Consider the following 17,125-nt stretch of genomic DNA (forward strand, 5'->3'; position numbering starts at 1 on the left):
TTTTTAATACAACTGCCAGCATCTTGGCAGGAATCTTGCATCTTTAAGAACTGTGTGACATGCAGAAATTCTACAGGTAGAGCTTCCCCTTCCTGTATTTGCATACTAAGAAAGTTTGTTCTGCAGCTGCTGAAGATGCAGGTATCCTTTAAAAAAACACTTGGCATCCCTAACTATAACATCACACCTAAGAAAATTTTTCTGAATGTTCACAGTCCAGAAACAACTTTGATCGCTTGTCTCACCAATAAACAAAAGCATGATCTCAAAGGAATCCTGAGTGCTCTTCCATTGATCATATAAGTGGTCCAAGCCCCCTTGGAATATGTATTTGCTATTCACAAGGGATATCATAGCACATAGTGAGAGTTTTATTCTTGCCCTGCCCTGTAGTGCAGGGGCAGTCAACCTGTGGTCCTCCAGATGTTCACGGACTACAATTCCCATGAGCCCCTGCCAGCAAATGCTGGCAGGAGCTCATGGGAATTGTAGTCCATGAACATCTGGGGGACCACAGGTTGACTACCCCTGCTGTAGTGTGTATACAGAAGTCCTGTGTAACCGTAGGATGGCACAAAATACTTCATTGTTTACATATGCTAATTGTTCTGGCAAAAATAGGGAAAGGGTTTACTATCTCATGCCTTGTGAGATTTATTTATTTATTTATATTTATATTTTTATACCGCCCACCAAATGCATAGAAAGTTTTATCTTCCCCTTGCCACAGGAAAATCAGAAAGACAACTGTAGAAACACCTGAAGACTCTTGCTGGGGGTTGGGGGGGGGGAGGCTATAAATTTGCAGTGCATGGGGAAGAAGCTTTGTTAAGTTGTAGCTTCAGCTGTTGAATAGGCACAAGCCATGAAGAACTGAGCTTTTGTTTAGGAACTCCATCTTGTCTGCATAGCAAGGAACCCTGAGAAGTCCCAACTATGCGGGCTAAGACAATGTTGAACTTTAAACTTCAGGAACTTCAAGTATACTACCCTATCCTACTTCAACATTGTTTAAGATAGGTACTGAGCACCTTTTTGTGTGTGTGTGCCCTCACTTAGCCTGATGCTTGCATTTGTTCTTTTTATCCAATTTTTAAACTTCCTTATGCCACACCTATTCAGCCTTACTATCTGAAAAGCAGTAACACCAAAACAGTAGATAAGCTTGTCAACCCTGGACCCTGATAGCTTAAAATAGTGATGTTGTGATATATTTTCCTTGCACTGCTGTGTAGGAGTAAAGTGGGAGGCACAGCAGCTAGGCAGAGAATCTAAACAACAGTGGGAAATACCCTTTGGACTAATGGTGGTGCCGACTACTACCCAGTTTGTTTTTTTATACACCCCCCCCAACACAGATTCTTATTTTATTTATTTTATTTATATTCTGCCTTTCTCCCCAGTCGGGACCCAAAGTGGTTTATTTATTTATTATTTACTAGGGGCAAAGCCCGTTGTCTCCAAGAATACAACGGGTGCTAAAGCTTGGCAGTGGGAAGAGGAAGGGGAGGAGTTGTCCAGTCTGTAAGGGCATGGGGTTGAATGTTGAGGCCTACTGCACAGGGTTGTTGTTCAGATGAAACAGGAGACAAAAGAGCCAGCTTCCTCTGCAGAATAACGCTGTGCAGTGGCCTCAAATCTGCAGAGAGTTGCAAAGAAGAAAGACACATGGCTTGGCTGTGTCTAACCCCCGGCCAGAGCAGTATTTTAAGTGAGAAGGGGCTTTTCTGTGGCCTCCCTGTCAGGCAACTGTTTGGCAGAAGGGGAAAGTCCCCCCCCCCCCTCAAAACGAAGGCTCTCCCCTGCGCTGCTCTTGGAAATGCCTCCTTCCTCTCAGTCAGGGCCTGTCAGAGGCTCCTTCCCAGCAGGCCTGAAGGGGGGAGGGGGGGAGCACTCTGCAGCCTCCGGCCAGCTCTGTCAGGGTTCTGAGGCAATTTGCAGTTGGACATGGCAGTTAGGACAGCCTTGGGGGGAAAAGGGCTGGCACAGCCTGTCCAAGCCTCTGTTCTCATCCCCCTTGGCAGCCCTGCTGACCTCCTCTCCCTTTGGTGGTCAGGAGCAGACTGGCAGCCATACTGGGCTGGGTGAATGGAATTTTGGTCTGTCCTGGTGAGGGGCCAATAGGAAGGCACTTTGCGTGCCTCCCCATTGGCTGCTTGGCCCTGGATGGACACTCGGAGGGCCCAATCAGGAGCCGCTTCGTGGCTCCTGATTGGGTCCTCTGAGTTTTTATCCTGGACAGGGCCCACCCTAACTCCTTCCCAGGTGGCCTTACCCTTTTATTTAACCGCAGGAGCAGTTAAAGATTTTAAAATTAAATTTGTTGACTGCTACTCCCAGGCCTTGCCGCCTTCTGGCGGTTTACCATAAAATGATAAAACCCACATAAAAACAGAAGAAAATATGCAATCGCATGCCACTTGTGATAAAACTTTTTTCCTGCAATTTGATAAAAATTTAACAGAAATCCTTTTGATTTAAGAACAGTATGACAATTAGTGATAGGAAAAATGTGTAGCAGAAGAAGGTGAATTCTAGAACTCTTTCCCAAAACCTCCCATTGCTTTATGCTTTCTTAAGAAATCAATTTCCAGATGTATGATGTGAACGTTTTGGCAGCATCCCCACCTACAGTAATTAAGGACACACCTACTGTTGATCATTAGGCCCTTAGAGGATTCAGGGAAATATTTTGAAAAGTCCTCCACTAGCTTGTTTCCTTTTTCATAGGGTTCCTCACCCACCACCCCGCCCTGTGTTACTTAGCTGTCAGCTTCATTTCTGAAGTTCTTCCCAATCCAAGTTCAGTAATATGATATATCTGGTAACTCGCTGAGGTGGAAGGGAATAGCTCGGGATATTTTTAACTACTCAAAGGTGGCCCTCTTTAAAGAAAATGCTTGTGACCGTGAAGTATGTCTGATGATGAGACCGTTGTGGGGCTGAAGTATGACCAAATACATACAGTTTTGTATCAGATAATAGTATAGCATCTCAGTCTAGTGCAATCTATTGTAAATCTGTAGCCCTAATAATACCATTTATGCGCCTTCAATGCACCGAGCCAAACCAACCCCTATTGTCCCTCAATATGAGGGGGGGGAGATATGCACCCAATAGGAGAGGGCACTCCCCCATTGAGGACCAATTGCGGGTCTTCCCCACCCCCATCCTCTTCTTCCTTTGTCCTGCTTCTGGGCACTTGGCAGGGAGGAGGAAGAACTGGCAGAAAGGTAAGCTGGGAAGGAGGGCAGAAGGCCAGCTGGGCTACTGTACTCCCAGGCCTCCTGCCTGCTGGGAATTTGGGGGAGACCCATTGTCTGTGCTCTACGGTGCCACAGCTCTGTCCCTGGGGGTCTATGTCTCATGGCTGGGCCACCACATTCTCAGGCCTTCTGCCTGCCAAGGAGCGGGGGGGGGGAAGCTGGCTAGCCACCATGGCACCATAGTAGCCCAGGCAGCCTGGTTTGCCAGCTGGGCCACTCTGCCCTGAAGAAGCTCTCCGGCCCACCGCTCTTCTAGAGCCCATTTTTAAAACAGGCTTTTTATACTAGTATAGAACATTTTCCAATATTGAAGAGAATTATATTTAGGCAAATGAAGGCTGGTTGGTAGTCAAGTAACCCCACTGTCCTTTATTTTCAGAAGTAGGCCTGTTGCTGGGTAGCAATTCAGGTCCACAGAAACGCATCTAGATAAAACTTCCCAGTTCACTAACCATTAATTATAGTAAAACTGATAAGTTTGGTTTGTGGCATGTCTGTTTTTCCAGCTGTTTTGCTGTGTATGGAGACTTGGTATATGTTTTTGTGTATAACAGATTTTATGTAATCTGTTTTGAGTGTATTGTTAAGTTGTGGTTTGGAATTTCATATTCAGAGCTGCAAATATTCTGTCTTGCTGCTAATGGCAAGCATTGTGGGAATCTCTATATTTTTACTGTGAAATAGGAAATCATAGTTATAAAAGTGAATGTAAGCCTTGGATTTCTACAAGTGTATGTCTTGAAATGGTTCCCCCCCTCCTTCTGTTGTTTTGGGTGGGAAATGTTAGTGCAATTCAGGTATTAAAAGGAAACTACATGAACTAGGAGTGTGATATTAAACCATCTTTTAAATGCCAGTGTGCACACAAGAAGGCAAAGTGTCCAAATAATGGTAATAGAAATGTGAATCTAGATTAAGAATATGTATATTTTAGCAGGGATTTGGTTTTGGAAATTTGTTTCCTAATAATGTAGGAAACTATACACAAAGATCAGTGTGATGTTGGTGTTTTGCCTGTTTAACATTTCGTAAAATGTTGATCAAGCTTTTAGAAGAGTGTTTCATGACTAATACATTTTCTTCTTAAATTTTGCTTTAAATAGCTGGCACAGCCATCGGAAACAGATTGCTCTGTGCAGGTCTGTCACTCACCTATATATTGGTGATTTTAGAAGTAGTAGTGGTTGAATATCGTGTGTGTGTGTGTTTTGGTGGCTGAAAGTCCACTTGGGTCTTTGCAGTTTTGTCACAATCTTTCCATGTGTTCCAGTGCTCAGGTCACATCTCAAAAGGAGCAAATCAGCCTGGTTCAGCCAAAAATGTTAAGACTTGAAAAATCAGTGTGAAAGACCAGGTCTATTAGCTCTCAAAGAAAGCCCACAGCTGGATTGGGTGGCCCTTCAGCTATGTGTGTCTGTTTTTTTCAAAATGTATTTATTTTTATAGAACGTGTGATAAGCCCCTTGGAGGGAACACATTTGTCCTCTTACAGTAGATGTGGATTTCTTTGCGTACTTGTCTTCACGCCTATATGTAGCAGAACAATGCATTACAATGTTTTGCACTCCAGATGTTGCAAAACTTTGTGGAGTTGTGTGTAGGTGTGTGTGAATTTTTACTGTAGATGCCACATCCAGTTGCATTTGTGGGGGGATTGCATTCTTCTAAATACATCATGGTGGCACTATAATTATCTGCAACTGAGATTGTAGGTGCCAGATATCTCCAAAAGAGGTTCTTTGAATAAGCCCTCGACCATCGCAGTGATTTTAAGGGAGGTAACTGTGATCATGATCCAGAAAAACCTTACCTGCAATTAGAGATGTTAAATTTCTAGATATTTAGAATTCCCCCCCCCCAAAAAAAGAAATTGGGGTGGGGGGTGGGAAATATATGCAATCATAGAATCAGCCATGTGTACATAATATGTGTGTGTACATGCCTATGTCTGTATGCACGGATATCACTGATAGCTATTTTGTTTTCTGTTTCTTCATTGTGAGTTAATGTAAAAATAGATGGTGGCTTTTTGTATTCTCTGTACAAAAAAAACAAGGCAAAGAGACTTGCCTTGTATGGCTTGACTGTACTCTTAACTTTTACATTTAACCAAACTAGAAGAATTTTGATTAACAAGATGGCTTATTAGTCCACCCGTTTTTACTTTCATTGTTGCTCTCAGGCATAAAGATCAAGTAGCCTAGTTGTTGATGCAAAATCTATTTAGTGTCTCTTTGGTATCAGACTTTAAAACAGAATTTCTGCATACTCACCAGGAACTTGATCAAAGTCAAACTCAGAGGCAACTTGAAGACTGTAAAAGGGTATGTATATTTGGTGGTGGTCTTTAGGTTTAGTTTGCTGGGTTTTCTAATTACACTGGTGCTTCCTCCATTCTCCCTTTTCTTTTTTTGAACAGCTTTAGAAAAATAAAGTAGGCACCTGGTAGAAATGCTAGATCTGTCACCTTTTTAATTTTTCAGAGAAAAAATACTGTGGAATGAAGATAACAAATACATGGGAAAACATTTTGGATATCTTTTCTCTTAGTATCCGTGGTGTTTAAATAGCTTGGAATCTGTCAGCTGGAAGACTCTGACCGGCTCCATATGCCACTGTAAATTGGGATCATATGGACGGTTGCTGAGGGAAATGAATTTTGTTTTCCAAAAGCTATGGGAGATGATGCAGTGTGTGGAACTTTGATTGTATCATCTGTTTTGCACTGGAGGCCATGGGGACAGACGTGCTGTGCCAGACCAGCACCAATAGCTCCCTGCTCAAAATTTATTTTAATATGGTAATACTGGGAAACTCTTTTGCAACCAGTTCTGAAATGTGGTGGGAGAATACGTGACATGATCTGTGCTTTTGCAGGAATATTTTTGTAATAATGTCCAAACTGTTTATTGCAATGCTTGGTGTTTTATAATATTAGTAGTCTAGGTTTTTAACGGAGGGAAAATACAGATGCCTAGTCCTAATTATTATGAACAGGCGTTCCTCCTTTTTTATGCAGGCTGAGCATCAAGGCTGCTGTTCCATTGATAATTCAATAAGTTGTAGAAGTACTAGTTGCTGTGGCAACATATAGTAAATATTCTGGAAATGAAAATGTGCAACTATAGCTCTCGTTTAGCTCCAATGAGTAACAACTTTCTTTTCTAAAAGATGGAGATGCAATCTCATTTGAAATATGTTTAATTTGTCTGGTAGACGTTTCAATTTCAGTTCTATAAGCATCAGGATTAATGTCAACTATGATAGCTGAGTGGTGAAGTTTATTTCCTTCTAAATGACCTGCGCCTAGGAAGCTCCACGGTGCTTTGAAGTCGGGCTTATATCATCATGACCGTGTTTCTTAGTTTTGGTACCTCATTCATGTTTTGCTGTTCTTTTTACTTGCAATCTTTGCAGCAGTGTGGGACTTTGGCCCCTGAAAGCCCCTTTTGTGATAAAGTCTCTTCTTTAGAGGCACAGGCTTGCTGAAGTCCAGTCTAGTTAATAGAACTATTTGGATATCTTCTTTTGCTTTTACTTACTGGGTTGGATCCCATCATGTCATCCATTAGGATAACAGTTTACACTTGCAGAAGATGGAGGGGAGTGTGATTTCTGCCAGTTCCCCCCTCCCTCACATTACAAACCCCCATTTGGGCCCCCACAGAACTCCTGGGGATCTCTTGACCCTCAAGAGTAGAATTTTGGAACAGAGTGACTAATTTTGTCTCTCACAAATAGGAATGATAAAAACCAACGAAATTTATTCATGTTGATATGTATAATGTTTTATATAAGTCATGAGCTACTAGGTTTTTTGCTGGAGAGCAGGTAGGACCCAAATGACTTTCCATTTATGAAAGGACTCCTTCTGCAAGCAGAAAGAATATCCTGTCCATGAAAGGACTTCTGCCATGAGCAAAAAGGCACCTTGGGTTCCAGTCCCATAGTTTGTATCCAACCTGTTTTTATTTTGATGGGAAATTGTCCTTAATAATCTACGTCCTGCCTCATCCTTGGAAATTTGCTTCTAGTTTTCACTAAGTACACTTGCTGGACTGTGTCAGTATTTTTTAAAACTAATTTATTATTTAGCGTTCATGATATCAAAAGGTATGTGGGAAGAACTCTTATGAATATGAAATGAATGCTAATATAGTAGGTAAAGAGATTTCTGTGACAGCTATTTAATGATATCGTGGGAGATGAGAATCACTTTAATTTTACAAATAATTTATGATGCACCAGCATCTCACCTTGTAACTTGAGTGTAAACATCCTAAGTGAGGATGTTGCCCTCCCACATGGATCATCACTTCGCCTTCCTTTTCAAAAAGTGCTATTTTTTGCTAAATGCAGATGTCAGAGAGAGAGAGAGAGAGAGAGAGAGAGAGAGAGAGAGAGAATGTGTGTGTATTTGTAAGGAGCTGTCAAGTCACAGCCAATTTATGGCAACCCCAGCAAGGAACTTTTAAGGCCAGTGAGAAGCAGAGTTGGGTTGCTTTTGCCTTCCTCTACGGAGTCTTCCTTGGTGGTCTGACCCTGCTTAGATTTTGAGATGGAGGCTAAACTATACCATCTTCCCTCCTGCATATGATCCTAGGAGTGTCATATTCACTTTCTATCCTATTCTATTTCGTTCATTTCTTAGCCCACCTTTCCCAAAGAGACTGTAGGTGGATTCAGGTGACTGAAGACCATGTAGCATCCATTAAAAAGCCTACCATCTCATACCTGTAACTGAATGGAGAGGTGATCATCTGTAGCCCCCATTCAGTTAAAAAAAAGTATTATTGTGATTGTGCCCTCAGAGGACCTTACAATCTTGACATATGACGGGAGGGTGGGGTACCAGCCCGAGGAGGACAATATACTTTTTGATAGTGGTCCCTTTATATTTATCATCTGTTTCCTATCCATATTAGTATTATTACTAGAATAAACTGTAGTTGCTTTGTATGGTAATACTGACCTCCAGCGGATGTAAAAAGCTTGGATCTGTGAACTACACTTTGTGTGAGATGATTTGTATGTAATATTTTCATAATATTGTCTAAAGCTTGAGGAAGAAGCTATACCTGGCAGAGGTGGTTTTTTGTTTATTTTTTTTGTCTGCCTTTCTTACTGGGACTCAGAGGATTGCAAAGCATTGTGATGCTTGAACCTCCAGTGTTCTTTTGTTCTGGTGGTACAACAAAACGGAAAATAATTCACCTGTTTCGGTGTTTGAGGTTTGCTGGCTCATTATATTTTGAATTTGACTGTTTTTCATTTCTTTGAATTAAGGGTGAGGCACTCAGGCAGGTGTTGGTCAACCGTTACTATGGCAATGTCCGAACAGCAGGAAGAAGAGAGAGCCTCACTAGTTTTGGCAATGGCCCCTTATCTTCTGGAGGGCCTAGTAAACCTGGAGGAGGAGGTAAGACATGCACTATGCTAATTAGCCATTTGTATGCCTGCAACCTGTTGGATGTTCTGTTGCTATAGAACTTGTACATTCAACAGGATCAGCAACTTTCTCAGTAAACATTTGCTGTTTCTCCAACCTCTTTGTCACTCACAGAAGGAATTAATTCCTAAAATAATGTGAATAGATCTGTTAATTGGCTTTGGCTTCTTCTTCTGCTTTCTCCCCCCCCCCCAACAGCCCCCAAAATGATCCTGGATATATGGGCTCCCAAAGAAGGTGCCCCCATCCTGCATTGTTTTGTTTTTCTTTTTGAAGGAAGGGAAAGGTGTTTAAACTTTAAAGGGAATGCAGTCCCTTTAAAATTAAAATTCCTTTTGCAAGCCATAGCAGTGCTCGTGAACTCCAAAGGCATTCAAAGGAATTGTGAGCCCTTTAAATGCATTTTAACTGTGGCTATCCAGGGGTCCCGTTATGAATAACTGAAAAACTGCAAAAAATACATCCGGCTGTATTAGTATTTGGAAAAAAACAGATCAGATATTTCTTGAGTATTTTTTCACCTATGTCGAGCCAAATGTATAGCCCAAGTTACTTTTTTCATATGGTTTCCACTGCTGGATTATTGTATACTAGGTAGTATTCCTGTGACCTTTCCACCAACCTGTGCGACTTGCAAATGAACCATGCTGTTTATGCATTTCTGGCCACATTGACAACATGGAAAAGTCTGAGGTTTTGCTGCTGTGTTAAACCTTTTTTTAATAACATCCTAAGCATGTTGCTGGCATTTTAACAAGGAATAAAACTGTGAATAAATTGGAGTATGTTCACAGTTAAACTTACTTCCTTTTTAATGGGAGAGTGAATTACATTTCCTGATAGAAATAATTAAGTGGGGATCTTGGGATCCATAATTTTCTCACTCTCTGCAATTTAACCTTTTTCTAGGAGGAGGGTCATGTTCCAGCTCAGCAAGCCGTGGCGAAATGAGTTTGGCAGAAGTCCAGTGTCATCTGGACAAAGAAGGGGCATCCAACTTGGTCATAGATCTTATCATGAACGCCACCAGTGATAGAGTTTTCCATGAGAGTATTCTTTTAGCCATTGCCCTCCTGGAAGGTGGTAACACTATTATACAGGTAGGGAAAGTATGGGGCTACTTCTGTTTATGCATTTCTGGCCACAGTTTTCAGTGTTCTCTGTGTTCTTAGTATATGTACTTCCACAGGCAAGGGTATTTGGGGAAGGGGAAGTCTTTCTAAATTTTAAGGCATCTCTTGTATGCTGAGACGCACCTTGACATCAGGTGGGTCCCTTTTGTTGCCTTCAATCATGAGGTATACCAGTAGAAGAAATGATTTCATGTTGTCCTTACAGCTGTTCAGCTGACTACTAAATTAACTACAAGAAGTATCACATTGTCTTTTCCTGTCTGCAAATAACAGTTTACTAGTGTTTGCACACAATGCACATTGATGTACCTAGATCAACACAGTCATTGTACAAGTAAGAATATATAACAGATAATGGGCCTTTATAATCATTTGATCTGATATGGTCCTATGGTTTCTTTCAAAAATGCTGTTCTGTCTTTGCGGTATCTCCTTGCACGCAGTTCACAATGTATTCTGTAATATTCTCCATCAACAGTAGTAATTTTTTAGGAAACTGTATGCAAGCTATTCCTACTGTGTTTGATTGGCTTTTATATTTTATTATTATACTTTTGAGACTGATTAGTGTATTGGAAAGATGGCAGGTGCTTTTTGGTCTTTAAAGCAAACAAGTTTTCAGATGAAAAGTTCCTTTCCTATGCCTTGTTTGCCTTTCACTTGAGAGATTACAAAAATCAACTTTAACCTCAAAAAGGTTTCCACTGACACACCGGGGAGATAACCAAAGATATTTATGTTAGATCTCAGAAGGGAAGTTCCATTATTATTTATGTATGTAGATGATTGTTGTTTCTGTTTGTTTGATACGGGTGACAAATGTGGTGAGCTACATGGTAAGGAGAAACTATTTTTGTTCTGCAGAAGTAGAGAGGTTTCACTAACATTTTGTTCAAACCAACCACATTATTAGTTGGCATTAGGGGCAATATATTCTCTCTTTGTCCGCTTTTCTACTGTAGCAAAGCCCAATATTTCTAATTCTGTGTGGATACAAGGTATGAGTGGACTCCCTCTCTTGCCCTGTCCCCTCTGTGTGTGTGTGTGTGTTGTGGGAGAGTTCAAAGATGTAGGATTCCCAAAGATGATTAAATTTAAAATCATATCCCCCCCCCCCCACACGCGCTCAAGGACCAGCAGTTTTCTATCAAGGTCAATGATACCATTAAGTACGTTGAGACAGCAATCTTAAAAAGAACTCTTAAATGGCAGGAATTTATTGATTAATTAACGTTGCCTTCTTTGCTATGGAGCATGCTGTATACCTAAGGAAGTCAGAGAGTCTATTTGGCTTTTCAGATGCCTTTAGTCATCCCACTGGAGCATAACTTAAAACCTAGTGTTGTGTGACAGATAGCATTGTTTGGTTTAGGAGACTTGAGTTCAAATTCATACCATGTCATGAATCTAACTGATTCTGTAAACTCCCCAAGATGGTGTGTCCAAGAGAAGCAGTATCTAAATCCCTAAATAAAGAAATAACTTAGGGTTGGCATAACTCCAGTCAGAGTAAGGGAGCCCCTGCCCCAAATTCCTGTTTCCTGCATCTGTATGGAATGGAGGCAATGGAAGAGGGGGATTTTTCTTTTAACTCACTAGTATCACCCAACTAATGGTATCACTTCCAGGGCCTCCTCAGAAGCAACAGCGTAGCTCTAGGAATCGCTGGAACCTCTCTGCTAAAACTGCTTTCCACCATCCCACTGGTTGCATGACATGGCTTTGTACCGTAACCTAACTCAGTAGGCCAAATGATAATGATTTGTTAAGGCCTGTCATATCCTCTGTGGCTATCCTGTCTTTTGAAAGAAGGATGGAATCAATAAAATACCTTCCCGCCAAGTGCGATGCTCTTCCAAAAGCCATCTATAAAATGATGCTGGTTTGTTTAACATTATAGCGTTCTCATAACATTGCAATGTGTCTGCTGCTGGTAGTTGCATCTTTTTCATAGAATCATAGAATAACAGAGTTAGAAGGGATCTCCTGGGTCATCTAGTCCAACCCCCCGCACTATGCAGGACACTCACATCCCTATCGCTCATCCACTCTAACCTGCCACCCCCTTGAGCCTTCACAGAATCAGCCTCTCCGTCAGATGGCTATCCAGCCTCTGTTTAAAAATTTCCAAAGATGGAGAACCCACCACCTCCCAAGGAAGCCTGTTCCACTGAGGAACTGCTCTGTCAGGAACTTCTTCCGGATGTTTAGATGGAATTTATTTTGAATTAATTTCACCCCATTGGTTCTGGTCCGTCCCTCCGGGGCAAGAGAGAACAACTTTTCATTATTTACAGTGTACTTGAAGGTACTTGCCCAAATGTAAACTGTGCTATCTTGGTGTAGTGGTTAAGAGTGGTGGCCTCTAATCTGGAGAACCAGGTTTGAGTCTCCACTCATCCACATGCAACAAGCTAGCTGATCTTGGTCCAGACCCAGTTCTCTCAGAGCTCTCTCAGCCTTCCCTACCTTGCAGGGTGTCTGTTATAATGAGATGAAGGGAAAGCAATTGTAAACTGTTTTGAGACTCCTTCTGTATTTATGAGTTACCTTACATCAAAAAAATCTGTTCATCCTATATTGATCATCAATTCTTCTCATTTAATGGAAGTTTGACAAGTGAGCAGTAGTGAAAGAAATTACTCTTCCAACACTTGTCTGTCATCTGTCACATGAACAGTATAGGCCGTATAGGATTTCTGATATGAGCCCAGGCTAGCAAATCATATACACGTAAGCTTCTACAATGGCAGTCTTATCCATTGCCACTACCTGTGTATCTTTTCAGAGGTGACTGATTGGTACTTCTTGGCCTGTTATTTGCCTAATAAACAGCTTTGGATTTACTGCTGAGTTTAACAAGCTGGCAAGAGAACAGAGAATACCCAAGGAGGCAATTTGCATTGAAACTTACATGGTGGCCACTGTTGTGAAGAGGGAAAAAATTACATCTCACCTAAACATAATCTCCCAGGATATGAAAGGCATAGGACCAGGATTGCTTTCATGACATTCATCCTTAGAGATTATGGCTCATCATGATTATAATGTCTAATGCCTTGTCTCATAATGATTAGATCCACCGGAGAATGTTATCAATTTCCAAAATACCTCCCTAAGTGCTGTTTTTGTGGAAGGGGAGGGGCAAGGGAAAGTACGGAAGGGGTGGGTGGGTTGGAGAACTGTAGGCGGAAGGGGCATTCAGTGAAAATCACCCCCTTTCCGTCTGCAGAAATATGGCATGGAATTCCTGCTAGTGGTTACCCCAGCTCATTTTGGCCCTAGTCTGATGCTAAGCACTACACTACCTGGGTTCTCTCTCTCTCTCTCTCTCTCTCTCTCTCAAAACTTACTCATGCAGGCTAGGGAGAAGTGATAATGGAGGGTACAGTGCTGTCTGACCAGCACAAGGGAGTAAAAGCCCTGGCTTGCAAAAAGCAAGTGTGAGGCATTTACCCAAGAGTATTTTGTATTGCAAAGTGTATTCACAAGGTTAATCTGAACCAGAAGAATATTTTACTGTGCTATTACATCTGCTTTAGCCCGTACCTGGCTAGCACAGGCTAGCCCACTCATGTCAGATCCTGGAAGCTAAGCAAGTTTGGCTCTCACTAGAATTTGGATGGGTAATACCAAGGATGTGATGAGGAGGCAGGCAGTAGCAAGCCACTTCTGGACACCTTTGCCTTGAAAACCCTATGGGGTCATCATAAGTCAACTGTGGCTTGATGGCAAAAAAACAACAACCACCACTTTACTGTTGCTGTAGATCAGCCTTTCTCAACTTTTGTACCATTGAGAACCCTCTGAAATATTTTTCAGGCTTCAAGAAGTGACGTGATCGTGCAGCATATGGTTGGGAAGCATAGCTCTGGACACGCCTACTTGGGGCCCCTCCCCATCCCACCCCCTCCAGGCCCATATTTGGCTATGTTGACAGGGGGGGCATGTCAACCTGGGGGCATGTCAACCTGACCATATGAGTCATATCACCTGATAAATGTTTAACAAATTTTTAATATATATATATATATATATATAAATTAATTAACTCATGCTCATTCAGGAAGCTTTTCCAGGTCCATCAAGAAACCCCAGGGCTTCACAAAACCCTGGTTGAGAAAGCCTGCTGTAGAAAACTGAGATTAATGACACTGCTAATGATACATATTCTGTCTGTCAGTACAGTCTTATTTTCAGCTTTCTGAAAGAGATTTATCTTGCACTTTATCTGTCAGTGCTAGAATGTAGCTATTCATCTTTTGATGGAGATGTCTGGATTGTGTAAGTTACGGTTGCAAGCGGAAAGTCAATATAAATATCCATCTGAATTTATACATTATATTTTACCAGTACATAATTTTTGTTAATATTTGGGGTTTCTCATTATACCACTCTGTTTCTAACCTTTCTCTTGTTTCAACTATGCAGATACAACTTCTTGACCCCCAAACTTTCATCTGGAAGTTTTAAAAAACCTGTTTCAGAACAGACCCTGCAGGTACCCCACCCTACCACTTTGTCTGTTACCAGTTTCCAGACTTTTTTTCCACGTTCCCCAGCACAAACAAAATTTCCATTTCTGCTACAGCTTTTAGAGATATACTAGCTCAGTTCCTCTAGAAACTAAATTTTCTCTTATCTTTTTAAAGACACTTCCCTAAATGGATGGACCAAGTTAGGCTTTTATTTAGGTACAGAAGAATCATCATGACTTCAGGTACATTTGTAATGGAAAGGCATAGGTTAAAAAAAGGAAAGCATATAGGTGAACAAAAATGTCTAACAATTACATACCAAAGAGAAAATGAGCAAAAAAATGCAATCATCTCTCCCTAGGTCTAAAATATATCCCTCTGAAATACTGGATTAAGAAGTAAAGTAGAATAATTTAAAAATTACCAGATATTTTATCCGCCTTCCTCTGTAGCCAAGCCATTGCTTGACCTCTCTGTTTCCCCCTCGTTCCTGGAATATTCAAATCAAATGTTTTTTCCAGTTCCAAGATCAAGTTTCCTGCAATGGAGGACAGCATTTATCTCCTTTAACTACCTTTAACCCTCTTCTTTTCAATCTATGCAAAATTAGTGGTCTGCTGTCTGTGAGGCTAGTGTTCATCAGACGGGCAAGCTGTCTTTTTGTATTGTCCTGTTTCAGCCACCATAGAAATTAGTTTGGAGAGGGCAGCAGCCTCATGGACTTCTTTTATCTTCCTCCTCTCAGCACTGGAAAGTAAACGGCCCTGGTGTGTGTGTGTGTGTGTGGTGGGGGGAGGCACTGTGCAGGGTCACTGAAAGCACAGAGCCCATAGCACATGTGCTAAGTGGTTAAACCAGCTATGGCCAGAGTCAACTGGTTGTTGTGAGGTTTCCAGGTGTTGCTTCTCCAAAAAGAGAGAAAATGGGAGACAGTTGCCAGCATTGCATTGGTGTGTGACCTCACTTCTGGCAAAAAATAGAAACGGCATCATTATATCAGTGGCAGTGCTCTAGGATTAACCCAATACTCTGTTGCTAGATTAGCCTTTCTCAAGTTTTTTACAGTTGAGAAACCCCTGAAACATTCCCAGAAGTGGTGTGATCATGCAGAATATGGTTGGGAAGCACAGCCCACCTGGGTCCCCTTCCCTTCCCACTCTCCAGGCCCATCATTGGCTATTTTGGATGGAGGGGGTTGACATGACCATACATGATTGTATCATCTGATAAATGATTAACAAATTTAAAAAATATATATATTAAAAATTCATTAACTCCCACCCATTCAGGAAACCTTTCCAGAGCCATCACAAAACTGTGGTTGAGAAAGCCTGGGCTAGACCATAGAGTTTGGGTGAAACCTTGAGCATCACTCCAACATAGTGACACCAGGTACAGCAAAAACCAGTGTCATCTGCTGCCCCCCCCACACACACACCGTTTCCCCCCGTTTTTCTCCCCAAAGCCTTGGACATCACACACATTGGCCTGACTTTTCCCATCCTATTCCCAAATCATGAAAGGTTGCCAGCTTTGGCTGGCAACTCTGTTTAATAAATAGCAAGTTATTTCAATGACTATATGGGAAAAGATAATACTTTGGAGAATAATGCAACCCTTACCTAATTCATATCTTGTGGGTCCCTTCTCAAATTCTCAAATTTACAAAAATAGATGCTCTCTTTGAATCTGCATGTATCTGGGGCAGTATAAACAGGTCTAGGATCTCCTTTAATTATCTTGTCGGATATTGGCTTTGTTGATCTGTTTACTTTGTTGGGCAAGTATTATTATCCTGGGACTACCTACTGTAAACCCATTAGATATAAGTTCCTGTTGGAGTAGATGCAATTAATTGTAACACTATGCTTTCCTTCCATTTATTCTTCCTCTGTTCTGCATAGTTTTCCTCATTTTAATTTTGACACTATTATCTCTTGTTCCTTTGTGGGGGGGGGGGGAAATTCTCCTTTTCCCTAACGTGCCAAGGGCAATTGCAGTAGGGTAAATTCAGGTAGTTGTTCGAGTTTTTTTTTTTAATCTGCATTTTATTAAGCAACAGTGTTTTCTCACTTAGTTCTGTTGAAGTTAATAAAACCCAGCACAAAGTTTCCCAATTTTATTTGTAAAAAATAAATGCACCTTTTAATATGGTGTCAGAGCCTCTGGTTTCCCTGATCAATGAAAATTAATGATGAGTGAACTGGTTTGTATAATCTCCTTTCTGGAAATTTAAGAAGAAGAGTTGGTTCTTATATGCCGCTTTTCTCTACCCCAAGGAGTCTCAAAGCAGCTTACATTCATCTTCCCTTTCCTTTCCCCACAACAGACACCCTGTGAGGTAGGGGAGGCTGAGAGAGCCCGGATAATACTGCTCTGTCAGAACAACTTTATCAGTGCTGTGGCGAGCCCAAGGTCACCCAGCTGGTTGCATGTGGGGAAGTGCAGAATCAAACCTGGCTCGCCAGATTAGATGCTCCTAACCACTATACCAAGCTGGCTCATTTCATTATATTAGGGATCATTTCTAAGGCTGGTTTATTCTGCCATTCCATATTTTTAAAAAATAATAGATTTTTGTTTATGACTTTAAAAGTATTTTTGTTCACATAATATCACTTAGATAAATGAAGGTAATTAGACACTTCAGGGCATTGGTATACCTCTGGACTTGATCCAACGATTAATTAATAACACATTTATATGCTTAAGAGGTCAGTATTATTCTCCCCATATTGCAGATGGAGGGCTGAAGCTTGAAAGAGAGCAGCTTGCTTAAGGCCATAAAGGAAGGTTCCA

General features: G+C 41.3%; 1 protein-coding gene across 8 annotated transcripts in view; it reads left to right on the forward strand.

The window, feature by feature from the left end:
• The window catches only part of ITPR1 (inositol 1,4,5-trisphosphate receptor type 1), a 264,215-nt gene that overhangs the window by 175,827 nt on the left and 71,263 nt on the right, over positions 1-17,125 (forward strand). For 4 of the 8 annotated variants that reach the window (XM_077325242.1, XM_077325243.1, XM_077325244.1 and 1 more), the window contains 2 exons: positions 8,553-8,685; positions 9,625-9,815. In XM_077325242.1, the coding sequence (XP_077181357.1) occupies positions 8,553-8,685; positions 9,625-9,815 (324 nt within the window). Of the gene's footprint in view, positions 1-4,369; positions 4,406-5,542; positions 5,591-8,552; positions 8,686-9,624; positions 9,816-17,125 lie in introns of all 8 variants that reach the window. The other 4 variants (XM_077325238.1, XM_077325239.1, XM_077325245.1 and 1 more) reach the window with 2 other exon arrangements.

This window comes from Paroedura picta, chromosome 3 (genome assembly GCF_049243985.1).
Source record: "Paroedura picta isolate Pp20150507F chromosome 3, Ppicta_v3.0, whole genome shotgun sequence".
Classification (NCBI taxonomy): domain Eukaryota; kingdom Metazoa; phylum Chordata; class Lepidosauria; order Squamata; family Gekkonidae; genus Paroedura; species Paroedura picta.